The 17,666-nt window shown below is 31.0% G+C and overlaps 1 protein-coding gene across 4 annotated transcripts in view; it reads left to right on the top strand.

Moving 5' to 3' along the window:
- Nucleotides 1–17,666, top strand: part of LOC118196536 (uncharacterized) — a 248,138-nt gene that overhangs the window by 115,239 nt on the left and 115,233 nt on the right. Inside the window, exon 1 of one of the 4 annotated variants that reach the window (XM_085816936.1) lies at nucleotides 5,550–5,855. The exons of 1 other annotated variant lie outside the window; for it this stretch is intronic. In XM_085816936.1, coding sequence (XP_085673062.1) covers nucleotides 5,794–5,855 — 62 coding nt within the window. In that variant the 5' untranslated portion in view covers nucleotides 5,550–5,793. Of the gene's footprint in view, nucleotides 1–5,549; nucleotides 5,856–17,666 lie in introns of those variants that run through there. 2 more of the 4 variants (XM_035367998.2, XM_085816934.1) reach the window with 2 other exon arrangements.

Genomic DNA, 17,666 nt, shown 5'->3' with positions numbered 1-17,666 from the left:
GAATTTATTTATTCCTGTAGTCTTCTAAAAGGAAGGATGCTCATTTCCTGATTAAGGTATTTTATGAACAGGGGATAAAATGTATTACTCAATAAACATATTACATTTAGATAATTCGCTTTGTTTTACTTTGGTTTGGTAGCAACATGTAATTATAATTTGGAAGCTTAGATAACATCCTGCATCATTATTTGCGCCTGACGTAATCTGAAATAATAAAAATCATTAACACTGCCAAGCGTTGGAAGGGAGCAAAGAAAAAAAAATTAAGGAGAATGATAAAAAGGAGTATTTTGTAACCAAAGTGTAAAAAGTGTAAAAGTTAAAGTTTATTAAAATTTCACAACTTTATGAAAACTAAAATTTAAAAAAGTGGAGAAAGTTTTCATTTCTTAACAAAACTAAATACAAAAGAGTTTAAACAACAAATACTGTTTGGTAAATTCTGGTCATTGGTCTTAATAACTCACTGTTCTATTTTCGTTGAGCTATGTAAGAAAACACTTACTTACAACATTACTGTTCCAAAATAATTAATAAATTCCATAAACAAGCTGACATAGACATTAGTAAAACAAGACACTTTATGGTACTTTAAAAGACCCTTTTCTTGCTCCAGGAAGAATTTCAAAATAATCTTCTAAGACTAATTAATATCGTTTGTAGGCTATCATTTCGTGACAGGTACCAGTCAGATGTGTTGAAAAGGTATTTTCAGAGAGCAGCCTGTTTCTTAGAATATAAGTATTATTGATGTATTTTTCAATCTTTCGTAAATATAGGCAATAATTTACAAATCCTGTTGCGCGTAAATGTATGCATCTACTTATCTAATTCCCACTTCACTTGGAGTTTTGTCTGAGGTTAATTTTTTACAATGGCTTCGTACAGGTACAGCTTGCGATGTACTCCATTTTGTGTATCTGCAATGCTATTTCTTTATATACATGGCCATAGCAATATAAATATCAGTACAGCCTTATTATAAACTGAAGTAAAACCTATATCAGATGGGTATAATTTAGTCTTATTTCTAGCAGTAGCGAATTTATAAAATCATCAATATGGCAATAAAATAAAGTATTTTATTGCCATATTGATGTATTGTATATATGTAAAGTATTTTCCATTTTAGATATTATTTGGAAGACACCCCTTGAATAAAAATATCTGAAAGAAGTACAGTTCCGCCTCTTCGTTGAAGGGGGAAAAAAGAAAGAACGGTAACTCTATTCTTGTATGAAGTCATTTTAATGCCTCATATTTAATTCTTGAACTTAAATGTGCTTTTTGATGTTTATAAAAGCATTTGGATTGGCAACGGAAAATTAGAAAAGAAGGATTTTGGACGTCCATAACTTAACTGATAACGCATTTGAAGACGCTTTTATATACGAAATTCTGTCCTTGACAGGTTTCCTTGATAGGAAATAAAAATATGCACTGTTTAAATTAAAGTACAGTGCATCACGTAAGACTTCACTGATTCTTAGTAAATGAAAATTTTGTTAAATTGCAGGTTTTTTTTTTTTTTTTTTTTTTTTTTTGTGAATGCGATTTTTTTGTGGCTGATTTAAAAACAACATATAACGTAAAAATAGGGTATTAAATAAATATCCTAATTTCTATAAAATGTTTTTGGTGTCACAAATTTCTTTCATGGCGAAAGCATACAGACTATAGAATAGATAAACTATAGAGACTATAGATAAACTATAGAGAGTATAACATTCAAAAGAAAGAAAAATTAATAATGTTTCTGAATGGATCGTTACTTTGTAGATCGTTAGTAAAGAAGGTGAATTTCTCTTTAATTTTTACACTTCTTAAAATGTTCAACTAATTGCGCACAGTAAATATCTCTTTGTTAAGAATAGACTTTGATCTTCGAATACTAAAACGGAAAAACAGTTGCATTTTCAAGATTTCAAGAACATTTGTATGATACATTGACTACTAAAAATACATAGACATCCCTCGCCCTCTCCCCCCCCCCGAAAACATGAGTTACCCCAAAACAAGAAAGCATACACAGTTGAAGAACCGGAAGTGAATCCTTTTAATAAGAGGAAAATTTAGTACGTGCGAGTGACAGTAGCATTAGTTTTCATCGCAGTATGTTAAGGAGACGGGGCATTGCATTTAAACAATCTACGCGTAACCCATCAGAATAATAAAAAGAAGTTGGTTGGAGATGGAAAGATGAGGCAAGAAAATAGTCTCCCACTCGCAACTAACGGTGTATGAAGGTCAAAAATCGGAAACGGCTTCATGTAAAGTTGGTTGTAACTGATGAGATACTAGAAAATGATAAATAAGCAAATAAATAAATAAATAAAGCATCGAATTTTGCTAATGTCTGAAAAGTTACATCTGTCCCACGGCCATTCGTTCAGAAATGTGTTCGTCTTAGGTAATAAATTCATCTGACTGCAACAGAATCACTACAGCAGTAATGGGCAATCTTTGTGTCTGTCTCTCTCTCTATTTCTCTCTCTCTATATATATATGTGTGTGTGGAGATAATAGATAGATGATAGTGGATAATCCTTCCTAGGAGATAACCCCAATTAGAAATAAAAATTACTATTTAATCTTCCTCCGCTACCAAGTTTGCTTTTCAATATGGATTCTACATTAAATATGGTTCTACATTCTACGTAATCAAAACTCTTGTTGTTCATCACGGATTCAACAATCTACGTTCTATGCAATATTTATAGAGAGATAGATAGGTAGATTGATACACAGATACTTCAAACGTAAATGGACTTCAAAAGGTAAAAAATCTAAGGCTGTCGCTGCTACGACTGTAAATTTAAATTTAATAATCATTTTTTTATTTTCGATTATTCCTTAGGAAATGAAAACTAAAAACTGTTGTTAAATGAATCTTATTAAAAGTTAATTCTTTAGAGGAGTGGGACAAAACCATGGAAATTATTTCTCACTAGAAGTTTTAACTTGTAATAGAATTCATATTAAAAAACTCAAAGTCCTAAAAAATACGTTAAAAGAAAATTTATTATTGCTGACCGCTATGGAAGAAGGCTTACACCACGAAGGCATGCGGAGAAGACGGAGAAAATACTTTATAAACTAAAGCATTACGCCTTGTTTAAAGCTGTACATTCTTTCACTGCTCAGCTGTAGGATAATTATCGGCAATAGTATTGGAATTTATTAATTTTTTTCAGAGAAATATACGATCAGCGATTTTTTTTTTTTTTTTTTTTTTTTTTTTTTTTTTGTATTTAAAAGAGAATCATCAGAATTTCGTATAACTCTCTTAGATTGAGCATTTTGACATTTTATTTTTATATTCGAAAAGGACACCCGACAACTTATATATTTTTTTCTTCAACGCCATTTTACAGTCTCTACCTTAACCGGAACTCTAAAAAAAATGATTTAGCTTCTGTGATAGCCAAATAAAATTTATCTAATAATCACAAATCATAAACCTTACCGTCAGGAGGCCAGACTTACAAACGTCCTTGGAATTCGGTGTCAAAACTGAAGAGATTATTAATTGCTTATAACCTTATTTAAAGATTTTTAATCTATCATTTGTAAAATTTATTTTTTAATATGCATACGCATATGTATTTTTCTGGTGGGAGGAATGGTAATTTTATTTCGCAGGATGATCAGTGAAAGCATGAATAATAAGTCCTTTCATGTATACAGATCAATTTTGCCGATTCATTGCTCAATGAAACGGTCCAACTGAGAACAGTGCAAGTGCAGATCTTGCAAATGTAAACAGCAAACATTAGCCAAGGTCACGAAATAAATCGCTAGTGGCATCGAATGTGCGTAACTCCTTGTCAATCACAAAGGCTTGCACAGATAGAGACTTGCTCTAAATTCTCGTTTGAAGGAATAGGCTGGTTTCAAACTTGATGAGGCCCTAAACTATTTGAGATATGGGGGTTTTTGTAAAGGATATCGTATAATTTTTTACGGCTCTCAAGAATGCGGAGGCCCTAAGCTATAGCTTGTGCAGCTTATACGCAGTTCCTGCACTCTTAATAACTTGAAGAGTTGCTGCCTTATTCAGATATCCTGGAATTATCTTGAAAGCTCTCGATATTGATGTGTCTGTCCGTGATTATATTATTGCGCTAAAAGTTTGAAGTCTGACCAAATGTAAAAGGTATTTTGCAGCATTTTAAAGTTTGCGAATGAAAGATCAGTAACTGATACGATGAAATGAAAATGATACTCAGGCCGTTGTAAGTACCTCAAGTTTTACTAAAGTTTATTTTATTTTAAAACTTTACAATCACTTCTTATTTTCCACTTCCGGCCAGAATTAAATGTGTTAACTTGTTTATGCAAATTGCACTTGCTAACGCCCAAGTATTTAAGTTGTGGCTTTTTGCCAAGAGTTAGAGAGAGAAGAAGGAAGTGAGCCGCCTTGCCACTGCATTACACGCGAGTTTTCAATCAGCTGCTGTTCGCCTTTAAGGCCAGAGGTTTAGTCCTCTTGATATTAAAACGTCTTGTAGCTTCGGCAGTTTGCGTACTACATACGTAATCTTTTAAAAGGCCAGTCTTAGCGTTAGGCATTTGTAAACTAACTTAAAGTCAGCTCTTATTTAAAATTTTAGTTAGTAGTTTTATATTTTTAAGTTCAGACCACAAGTGGTTAGTCTCTGTATCCCGGTGCGGGAGCACCTGTAATCTTATAGAGAATAAAAATTAAAATCAACTCTTTCTGCTTGTGTTGTCCATTCCACATATATTTTAAACATAGCTTGAGTAACTCCCTGTTCCCATTCAGAACACATCATATTCCGAAAGCAAATCAGAATACATACAAGTCCAACAGTGGCGCCCGAACTAAAAGAGTGTTGGATGAGTTTTCTTCACACCCAGGATTTGGCGATTGGGTACCCTGAAAGCCCCAGTCGCCCTTTAAAAAGGGGAGTATATAGCCAATTTCTACCACTTTCCTAGCGTGCCTTCATGGTGTAGTGGTTCTGCACGCTTGGCCGGTATTCCAGAGGTCCGTAGTTCGAGTCCCGGCGAAGGCGTTTTTTAGTTCTTCATCTTGCCTGCTTCCAAAAATACCTAATGTCTCTACACCGTGATAAACAGATTGGATGTATGTGGCCCACACGTCATCCTTTGGCAGCACTGATGTAAATAATTTAAAGCCGAGTGCACTTAAAATTTTTCAACTATTGGTCATATCCATCTTGCTTTCTCAATAGTAATAAAAGCTACTTCGATCATTATGAGCCGATATTCCAAGACTATGTAAGCCGTTATTAGATGCAAAGAATAACAAGAGCTAATCAGCCAATTTTTAAAATCATAATCCCGTGAATCCAATAAAAAAGGATCATCTGCCGTTTGTCCGAAAGGAAATCATTCACCCACGAATAGCAACACTGAAGTTTTTCAAAACGCGTCCTCAGGGTTGCGAAAAGAGAAAAAAGTGGGGAGGGAGACAATCACGCGTTTCTTTCCCTCCATTCTAGTTGTATAATGATTCCTCCTTCCCTCCTTCTCAACTCCATCTCAGGTAGAAACGAATCAGCTTGCAGGTGAAGTTGAAGACTCCCTGGTTTTTCGTTCAGTAGAAGCTATCTGCTTTGTTGTTCGTGTGTCGCAGCTGTTTCCTGGCGAAGAAGAAAACAGGAGAGTGCGCGGTTTTGTTTTGGACTTAGAGATGTGATTTCGTACGAAAGAAACTGCAGCAGAGCTAATCCTTGCTTCTTGTTATTTCTTATTTTTGTATGAATTGTCAGCGATGTTCGCTGTTGTGATCTCAGGGACGATATGGGAAATATGTGTTGCAGGAGAGTTGGGTATTCACCAAATGGCGCGGATTTGGACCAAAGGTAAGTAAATTTATTATGTTTACCTTCTGAGTACTTTAGGAGAAGTGGTGTATAAAATGCATAACCTAGTGGCAGATGTATGAAATGGATGGTCCCTCTTACCCGAACGTTTAGACTTTCCTTCATCTTAAGACACAGGTTATGTTTACTTTTTTCTTTTAATTAATGATTTACTTCTTGCTGCGACTTGCTCCAGCCATAAGTTCATAAGTATTATCTATAAAATAATAGCTTAAGAAATAGCAAACTAAATAAAAACAGAATGTATGTTTCCATGAATTGTGTAAAAGTTTCCGCTTTCTTTTATTACGAAGCTTTAAATGTATAGGATATACCAAAAATAGTTCTGAAGGGCAGTGTTGTAATTTAACTCATTTTGATTTCGAATTAAATTTAATGGGAGCATGAATAATAAATAGTATAAATTTGCTTTATCCCATTTGATAAACTAAAAAACATATCCGAGTCTCAGAAGGCACTACAATGTAGTTATTATGAAGTTTCCATCAAGTTGTCATCATATTTTAAACAAATGTAATCATCTACTCTAAGAATTACGTTAAGCATTAATTTGGATGGCTTGTTTTATCTGAAGATTTTAACTGTATATATTTCCACCGAAAAATACTCGTAAAGAATGTATGGCATATAAAATGTAATAATTGCTTGTCTTTAAATATACTGAAACTTCAATTAAGTATACATATTTTGGAGTTTTTTAATTCATACAGTTACTAATCGTCTGCTGTTTTATATCACTAAAGTATATAATATGCACAGTTAATGTAAGAAAAACAAACGATCTTACTAATTATATACGTACATATATATATATATTATACTTGGAAAGCTAAGTAAGTAATATATAATATTAAGTAAGTAAATATATTTTCTAAACAAGAATATTAATATAGATTAAAATATATATTAATATTCCTTTTTCCTATCCCCCTTATTGTCTTCTCTTTCTTCAAAATTAAAACACAAAATAAGTTACATTTGTCCCATTTCAAAGTTAAAAAAATAAATATAAAAAATACACTTTTAAAAAATACACTTTTAAAAATTATTTTAAATGCACTAAAATTAAAAAGAAGTAATATGAATAATTTTGAAAGAATAATAAAGATATAAAAATAATAATAGTAAATAATAACAACAACAAAATATGAATGTGTTTTTATCTATAATATTTAAAAATTTAAGGTAAATTTATGTTGCTACATTTCCAAATATTTTGAAATACAGTGAAAAATATTTTTAAATATTGCGTCATTTAATATTTTTTTAAATATTTATTTATTTACTCCATTCGGAAACGCCAAAACAGTGCGATTTCTCAAAGCTGAAGTAATACTAAAGACACTGCAATGATATAATGCATGAAAATGGTAAAAAATAATTATTATTTCAATAGTATACTGATACAGCAGTTAAACATAGACGTAATAAAAACCAAATAATATAATATCAGATCGCAATCAAATATATCTTCAAAGAGCCATATCAGTATGAACTAAAATTTTGAAGTATATCAGTTCCTCTGTTTACAACATTCCACATAAAATTATTAATTATTTTGTCATAAGTTTCTGAAAGTTTTATTTAGATTTGGTTTTCCATTGAGAGGAAGAGAAATTTTATTTTTTTTCTCTGAAAATTTGTTTTCTTTTACCTGTAAAAATATGCAAAAGATAAGGCTGTTTTTGCTTATTTTCACGCAGATGACTTAAACAGATACATTCAAACTTAAACAAAAATTGTGTACTTTTAATTAAACTTTAGTAAATTTTTAAATGATAAAAATTGGGTATTTTAGAGTTATGCAAACCGTTCGAATTAAAAATTCCATAAAAATAATATAGAATTACTTAAATACTCATATGTTACATAAGTTGTTATTAAAATTAAGATTTTAGTATAAAAATATATCTTCTTACCATTAAAGAATACTTTCTATATTTTATATAAATTCCGACATCTGAATTCCTTAAAAGTCGGAAATTCATAAATTAAATCGATTTATGAGTGAAAATTTTCTACTAATAAAAGTATCAGCTAATAAAAACAATAAATAAATTGCCACCATTCCTGGTGAATGTTTGAATAAAATATCAATAAAATCTTAAAGCTTAAAGGAATGTTGAGAATCAAGGTCGATTCTTCTGTTTTTGCACAGATTCTCAATGGCATAAGGTAAACGGATGCAAGCATTACATACTTAAAAACAATAAAAGCCAATTATACACGGTACTAACAGCATAAAAAGATCCTTTTGCTTCAAAATTCGTCTTCAGATATTAATTTTGTTTCAGAACCATAAATTAAACTTCCTGGAATGTTTAAATTCCTCAGAAAGCATTACAACAAATCGTAAGTGAAATCGTATTTTTTTCAATGATGGTCTTTTTAAGCTCCACACGCAGACATCCTCATATTATGTATAAAAAATAACATTTTGAAAAAATAACATTTTTCATTTATTATTAACATCTTTCTGGAATATGAATAAAAATATTGTCAATATGAATAAAAATCCACGATAACTAGCTCTATCATCTAAACTGATTGATTAGACAAACTGAACTACATCCTACTCAGCTGAAAATTTAAAACAATTTTTCACATCTAAAAACCTTGGATTTTAAGGAGCGGCGTAAAATCTTTAAATGAAAGGCTGTAAATATAAAGGTGGAAGAAAATTTGACGGCGCGTTTTTCTAATTTTGTATAGCTTGTGTATTTTAGCGCTTAGTTAATTACGGATACTGAGCAAAGAACTAAATGAAGACTGTAAAATTGATTGACTACAGAATGAAGAATATTGCGAAATAAATTACAAAAGTACAAAATTTTCTTTAAGATGAAACATTCGTTTGTTTAGATAGGCTCCTGAAAGCATTACAACATTATATTCTGATCGTATTTTTATAATAATTATTTTTCCAAATTTCTTTCAAAACGATTAATTGAATGCTAGTTAAAATATGAATGTAGACTCAGAATTTTTCGTATGACTCAGCATGTGTTGGCAAACTGGTTAAAAATAATATTGCATTTCTAGGTGTGCAATAATCATAAAAATAGCAAATGAAATATCAGATCTCTGATTAATGTTATTTCAGTTTCCACGATATAGAAGAAAATATTGTAATACACAGTTCTTATAATTTAAATGTGATCATATTAAATAATCACCGAGTGGGCAGAAATGCATATAAGATTTCTCGGAGCGGATTAAAATACTATTGAAGCAATACATTTGAACGCTAAAAAAATAATAAAAAAAGATATTGCGCATGATAATATTTGCAAACGAGAAACATCTACATAAAACTGGGAATATTTGTTTAAGGAAGTTAAAAAAGATAAACCATATTACAAAAAGCCTTATTTTTTAAGATTTGGTCAATTTAGTCATCAATAAGAGATAAAACATTGCTCATAAATTGCTCATTTTTCAAAACGTTCATTATTAAAATCATATCAAAATGTATATTTTCATTCTCAAAACCATGCTGCATATTAATTGAATAGCATGAAAGATACCTCAGAAAGTAAGCATAAGCGTGTATTCTTCCTTCTGTTCATAGCACTTAAATTTCTCAACTAGGAAAAGAAGCGTAAAAAAAGTTAATATTTTAAAATAAAAGTGATTTAGGCAACTGCATTTCATTATTTTGGAAGTCATGAGATAAATTCCTAACTCTTAAATCTCCTCCTAAACTAAATTTTATCACATCTTCAGATTACTTTGTACTTTGCTCGTTTTAACAATGCATACTAAATCTTTCTTTTTGAGCTCTTTTTGGTGTATTTAAAAATTATGATCAGCGAAAAAAAAAATTGTTATCATTTTATGTGAAATTTGTAACGCGAGTTCAACTTTGTTAAATTTTGTATTCTTTTCCGCTATAAAAAGCAAAAGATATCTGTTTATTTCCTGCATTAGCATGTATCGATTTATTCTTTTAAAAATGGCGGCTATTGTTTTCAATTTAAATTATTGGAGTTATCAGAGACAATTCAGGGTATGTTCATTCTTGCAATAAGTGAATCATCTTTGTATAATTTACAATTTTTCTCTCCTCTTCCTTTAAGGGGACAGTGGACGTTCAAATACTTTTTTTAAATTATTGTCATAGAATTATGAAATCTTGTATGCATGTATATTTTACTATAATTATATCAATATCTTTGAAAAAAATTTCTGGATCATTGCAATTTAATTTTTTTTTTCAAATTTCTTCTGAATTTTTTTAATTTTTTCAAAATGCTCCTTGCGACTTAATTTTTTTCTGTTTCTTGTTATTTTTGCTTTATTTTTATTAAAAATGCATTGCAAACACAACTTAGTATCAATTAGTGAATTGCATAAAATGTTAGTTTTTAATTAATATTTCTTTCACATATACTTGAATTTTGGACAAAATTTCCCACTTTAATACACTTTAATTGGACTTTTATCCCCTTAATGAATTCGCATTCAAAAATGCATGCTAATTTTTGTTACATGTATAAATGGGAATCTAAATTACAAATTACAGTCATTTTGAACATAAAATAAAGCGCATGGAGCATTTTGAAGATGTAATAATCGCGAAAATTTCCCTATGAGAAAAATACATTTTAAGAATATTTTTACGCTTACCTATAATATTTACTTCTTAACATGTCCTAATATATGATTTTATTTAATATAAAATATTTTAACATTATTTTACATATGTATAAATAATGTTTTTATTAATAAAATTGTAGAAAGGTAAGAAATACTTAATATTATTTAAAAAAGTTTCTCGAACACTTTCAGTAAATTCATCCAAATACTTTTTTTTTTAAACTAAGAATCACTTTAAAAACGTCCTGCACCATATGTTTCCCCTTCCTCATTTACGTTTTCATTATGTTTACCTACCTTACATAGTTTTTTTGGTAATTCTTCTTTTCTTGTATCCAGTCGAACCCCTCTTTTTGCTTTCATGTATACGACGTTTATCTTGCCTCTGTCCAATAGATATTGAACATGAATTTATATCTTTATGTTCCATACCTAAAGTATTTAAACGCTCAAAATTGAAGTCACTAATGGCTGTGATAACAGCTATTTCGAGTCTGTTTTCAATACAAATGTATACAATACTGGCAGTTCCTCCAAATGTCACTATGTGAACTCTCGTTAGTGTTTTGTATTTTTTCAGATATGGATCATGTTAAAAGCTGATTACTGGCTAGTCATTGATACACTGGCAATATTTTGGATAAAATATTTACTGTTGATTTGTTTTTCATCATTGAATGAGATTTAGGTTTCATATTTTTAGCAATGCTACACTTTCAAAAAAAAATTATATGACATCTGTTCGGCATTTATAATGTCTGGGTAACTCATCCGTGAAACGAACTTGCATAAATTGCAGTCTTCATAACTTTACACATTTATATCTTAATAACAGTAAAAATAGTGTAACGGAAATTAAAATAATGTTTCTCAAATGTTTGTTTACCTTTCACAAAAAAGGTAAACAAGCGTATTCAAACACTTAATAACTTCTTTAAAAATAATTTTACATAAAAGCGGTTTTTTGTAGATGATAGAGTTAAAACCGAAGAATATTATCATATGAAATTTTTATTTCCCAATTTTTGGTCGATTTTTGCTAAAATCATCGTCCACTGTCCCCTTAAAAGTGTTGTTGGGAAGGCAAAAATCATTCAATAGAAGAGTGAAGAATGTTTTTATGCGGAGCTGTTGAGGTGTTAGAAGTTAAAGAGAGATGCATCTTTAAAAATTCATTTTGGTCCTTTGGAAGTCGAATCTAGTCTTCAGATAACCAAGCTTTGCTTTCACATCATAAAAAAGCTCTTTGTTTCCTTTAACAAAGAATTAGCAGAAAAAAAAGTTAGAGGACGTCATTGTTAAAAACTATGTTTAAACATGTACTACTTATTAACCATCATATGTTTATTAATGGAAAATTCTCTCATTGTATGCTTTGGAAGAATTTGAAGGCCTTTCAGAATGAACCGAAAACATTAACTTCAGATGGAAATGGAGGGCATACCTTCTGTTTGAATGTCACGCTGTAGCTTTGTTTGCAGAAAAGGGATATGAAAGAATTTATTTCTTTAAATACTGCTCAATACTCTCCTCCAAAATGAAATCTACATATTCAAAGAATTAGTTTCTAAAATAAGGAATCTTAAAAATGAGATAACAGCATCATTTATGATTTTCATCAGCCTTTAGAGTAGTATATTTTAAAATTCTAATTTTAATCCAATCATCAGAAGTTTTTAATTTTTGCTTTCATTTAAGGCGTGAAATTTCCAAAACATTTAAGTTTCAATTTTTCTTTATAAATCGATTCTTGTAAAACCAACACTTAATTCTAATTAAATATTTTTTTTTTATGTTTAATGTTTTCGATAGCGGCATTATGTTAGATAAATGTTGTATCCAAACATTGTCTGAACACGAACTTTAAGAAGCGGGACGTCAATTGGATATCATTTCATTCATATTTCACAGTTATGCAGTCTCCGATTACAATTTCGGATCTAATGTTGACCTCGAATGAAACTCTTTTAATTCATTCCATCTAGAAAAGGGACATTTTTTTGTTTTAAAGTTTCATCTGGGAAAGCTTGAGATGGGGCGTAACCAAATGATATGCAGATTTCTACGTCACAACAGCTCATTGAAGGAATATTTTTAATTTCTCCTTACTTCAACTTGAGTATCTAAGTGACAATTATTTCACAGGCATACAGCTCTCTTTAAATGTATATGACTAGAATGCTAACATTCTACGCCTTTATTTCTTACCACGTAAATAACGCCCAAATCGTGATTCTACCGCCTAATATTGAAAGAGAATACTACTCTTCTCTATAATGCTAATTCTTTAGATACTCATTTTAATGAAAGGACAAAAATGACACACTTTCAAAGAATAATAAAACTGCGGTTGAAATAAAATTGTCTTATTTTGGCTGAAATAATATTTCCTTTAGATAAAGATATGTCTTAAACTGATGATTTGTCCTATTTTCCCCCCTTTTGCATAAATATAACGATAAAGAGAAAAAACATTCGTAACGATAAAGAGAACAAACAGAAATAACTGGTTCATTCAATTCCTAACATTAAAATATTTTTCTCAGTTCTTAAAATGTGTTTCTCATTTTTTTCCTTTAAGATAGATGGCTTTCCAGTTCCAGATTAAAAATTAGGAACACAGCTGAAAATTTTTTAAAGAAGTTTGATTCAGAATTAATCGATAACATTCTGATAAGCTGACAGAAATCAATAAAATAAATAAGTCGGAATATATAATATTAATTTAGCTCATCTGAAGCCTTACTGTACTATCAGTCATCTTATAAAGCAATAGATTAATTACATATTATGAGATAACTCGGTCAGAGAATATCTTAGAGAAGAAAAAATAATCAGACGAATATAAAATGTATAATCAACGAAGCGAAAACAGATACGATAGAATCGTTTTGGTTGGTTGGACTGTATCCAGTGAAAGAAAGAGATGGAATGTTGCGATAAACATAGCAGTACACATCGGTATCAATTATTTATAAAATATTTCTCCCACTTCCCTAGCGTTCCTTCGTAGTGTAACGGTAGCACGCTGGGCCGGTATTCCACAGGTCAGTGGTTCGATTCCCGGCGAAGGCGGTTGCATATTTTTCATCTTTTCTGCTTCCAATTAACCTAATGACTCTAAATATTAAAAGGATAGTTTTAGCATCGATTATTTATTACATTTCGATGCCGACTACAAAACATAATATGAACAGAATTCTACTAATGTTTATGTTGTACTTTTTTTTTTTTTTGTTTGCTATTATGCAGCATAAAAGTTATTAATTTGATTTGATTTTCTGATTAATCCAAAATTCTCCATGGCTCCATCTTTCTGACTCGTATTTTAAAATTTTGGGTTGCAGTATTTCGATATCCTAAGTTAAAGTATTCATAATATCGGATAGGTTAAGTTTTTTTTTTTCATTTTTTTAAATGGCTGAGCGCTTATTTAATAGCCATTAGCCTTTCACCACTACAAGGTAGCCGGAAGGGGTTGTCATTTCATTATGGAAACATCTAAAAGGAGGCCACCGTTGCCTCCTATGAAGGGACGGACAGTTACAGTGTTTGGCAGATATATAACAGTAATGTAAAACATACGGAAACATCACAAAAATTTCATACAGGCAATACTTTTAGCAGCAGAAATCACCAAAATTTTCCCTCAAGACACTCCTTTCCCTAAGCAGATAACAATAGTTTTACCTAGCGTTGTTAAATAATCCAGCTTAATTTTCATGTCCTCTAAAGAGATACAAATGTAAGTAATTTTTTACAAATTTTTTTGCGACTTATCTCACCTGTAGGATTGATAACATCAAATCAAGTTCATGAAATGTTTTGTGATCAAGAGGCAAAAAGAATGCGTTTATCGTTGGCTTAGGTTTTGGGCACCTTACAGATGACAATAAGAATTAAAAGTGATGATACGAATTTGCTCTCCCAGTTTTGAAGAAGAATCTCCCGGAGGATGCATTCCAAACCCTTCCTCTTCTTCTCCTTTTATCAGTCTCTCGAGAAAACTTTCGGCTTAACAGTATTTTAAGTACCTCCTTGCCGCAAAGACACCATTGTGGACATCTATGCCTTATTCAAGATTAGTACTCGGGGCCGGCAACCGGCTTTATTACTGCCATGTTTCCATGCTTCCATTCTGCTTTTACAGTTTCCACCATCCAAACAAATTTTTGTTCTATTGCTGGAAAATTTCATTATTTTCCCACACTTGTTAACGGATTTCTGTTTACATAAAATGCAAAGGTGAACGTAAAGCTAGTGTTTAGAACTTAAATTTTATCTATTATGATAATGCAACTTTGCAAAGCTTCAAATTTATGCAAGTTTTGAGAATGAATTATTTTTAGATCGTGTAAATCATTTAATTCACATCTGAGAAGCTAGTTCCCTATGTATTTCATGCTTGTTTGGTCAAAAGAAGCAAATTAGCATATCCAAGTGACCTAAAGATTGTCAGAGACACAACTTCTGTATCTAGCTTAAATATAGGATCCGGAAATTATTCTTCAGATGAGGCCATTAAGGATTCCGATCCCACAGATTCTATGCTAGGCTGGATTCATCTTAGGTCACTGTTCTGCTTGATGAGAAATAGACGGGAAAGAAAAACCTTTGATGCGTTGGCTGATGTCCGTCGATAACCCACTCGCTGAAATCTGGGCCTGAGATGCATCTGCGGCCATCAGCTCAAACAGTTCCGTTACAATTCCATGATGTAGTGCAGAAGAACAATCGCCAAAGAATATCAGGAATTTCTTCATATGTTGTTGGCGGTTAGCACTAGTTGCGACGTGTATGCTATCTACTTCTTATTCTTTCTTCTCTTTGCCGCCGGAGATAGGATTTGTTGTATATTCGATTAAATTCCAGTTCTCACACTTTTGTATAAGTGTGTGATGTCTTTCAACCCACTGAACTTTCCAAAGGTATTCAAGGCAAACTTTGAAACTAAAACTTTTTATATTTGCAGAAGTCAGTCCTATAGCTTCCGCAGGGATTAAAGAACTACCATTGCTAATATTTAAATGTTTAATAAAAGTTAAACATTTTATATTATTCCTTTAATTTTTAACATTAAAAGTGCCTGTAGATTAAAATTTCCAGATGCTACGCTACGCTATCACAATAGCAATCACTTCTACTGCCTATCAGACTGCTAGTTCTGAGAGTTGCCAGTCTTACGACAGAAGATCTTTAACTTAATTAATCGTCAGTTTTAGACTGCCTTTCGTGAGAGATAGTTTTAGATTACTACTTTTTGTCTTTCAGACGGACATCTTCAATTTCGTTTTTTAATGATTTAAGTACATTGCACATAATTGTAAAACGCTCGGTGATTTAAAAAGTAACATATACATATACGTTCATAATTTTTAGCTTTGTTTTGTTTATTTAAAAATATATATGAATAATATAATAATAAAATCCTCATTTCAAAAATTAGTCTTTAATTAAAATCTTCTTAAATTTCCTTATAGGTATTCTTTAAAATTTTCATAATTACTGGAAATATAAAAATTTATACAATTACTCGATTTCGGAAAATTTAATTTTAGGATGTCCCGAGCAAAATAAATTGCACGCACGCTTGACTGCGGATAAAACAAAGCAAAAGAATTGAAAAAGATCACAACTTCTACTTTTATTCTGGTTCTTATGCATTATTTCTTCAATTACGATAAAAATTTTAACTTTTCACAATTTGTTGCTTTGGTGCGTTTTCGGTAAATGCGAAAGGTAACGTTTCCAAATCAGATTAACTTCGTAAAAGACCTAATGGGTTTTGCTTATTGAACAACTGGGTTTCTTATTAAACGGAAACTTGTACGGAATGCAGCACTCTATTAAATTGAAACCATTCAACAAATCTCTGATCATTATTATTTACATTCATAATGGATATCCGTTTCCCTTTAAATGCTGAAACGTGGCCGAATTCCCATTGACAAAAGGATATTGCTTTTCTAGTTAAATATCATTCATGAACGATACTGAAATGTCTGGCTCGAAACACGCTCATTAGCACAGTTTGTTTTTGTGCCCCTACCACACTATCATTAAGGGCGGTTTTCGCAATCATCATCGTCACCCGCAAAGAAATTCTCACACGCTTCGATGAAAGGAAGCATTTGTGGACTCCATGCTTCCAAGAGGAGGTTGAGAAAAAGCAAAACGGTACTGTGGGTCAAATTCCTCAGGATTTCTCGTTTCTAAGGTAGATCCCCATCACCTGACCCACGCGTTGCGTTTGGTAATGTCCGTTTGGACCGGTGAGAAAAAGAAATGTTTGCAGAGTTTTCTTTGGGATGTTTATTTAAAGATATAAACACCGCAATGTTTGATTTCATTATTAAGGTATTCTCAGGGCATTGCCAGAGAAACATGATTGATGTAAAAAAATTACGTCATCGAGTTCATATGAGTAATAGAAATGGAATTTGTGATATTCCCTTTATTTACAAATGCGTTTCGTTTGAATTTGTTAAACTTGACCCATAGATATGTGGGTAATTCAGAAAACAGGTTTCCTTTTTTTTAAAATTTCTACTGCGAGGTTTCTCACATATGATTAATTTTAAAGTACTATCTAAAAATTTCTGACTTGTATGTTCATAAATCGGAGTTTCTTTTAGATCATTCCGCAGTCATAAATAACGTTCAAAATCCTAACAGACCCTACATAACTGATTAAAAAATTGTTTTAACCAATTATAATTTGCATTACTACAGGATGTTTTAAATTAAACATTCGTTGATCTCCATTACATCAGATGTCAAGTTTACTTCACTCGTTTGCTATTTTTGCCTTAATATTTCGAATCTAAATGAAATAATTGTAAGCGTTAATATGAAACTATTTTTTCCTTTCTAAAGTTGACTGGTTCTTCTAAAATTGATATATAGTGATAAAAGACTAAAAATAGTCGATATCTTTCATACTCGAAAGATAAAAAATGAAAAATGCTTTGTGGGAATTTCGGAAACAATGTACGGAAAATTATTTCTTCTGAAGCAAATGGGTTTTCCAAAAGTATTGTATTCTACAGCAAAGAAAGAATAAATATTGTTGATATTATTTATGCCCACTACTGAAAGATAAAAAAGTCAAATTGTTTTCAAGAATTACTATAATTAATATAAAACTACATAAAAGCCGTTGTTATTTTAATAAACTTATTATTGAGTATA

Source organism: Stegodyphus dumicola, chromosome 5, assembly GCF_044657685.1.
Source record: "Stegodyphus dumicola isolate Sdum_Otavi_A_Nest chromosome 5, ASM4465768v1".
Classification (NCBI taxonomy): Eukaryota; Metazoa; Arthropoda; class Arachnida; order Araneae; family Eresidae; genus Stegodyphus; species Stegodyphus dumicola.
Note: the sequence above shows the minus strand (reverse complement) of the source record. Positions and strands in the feature narration are given on the sequence as shown.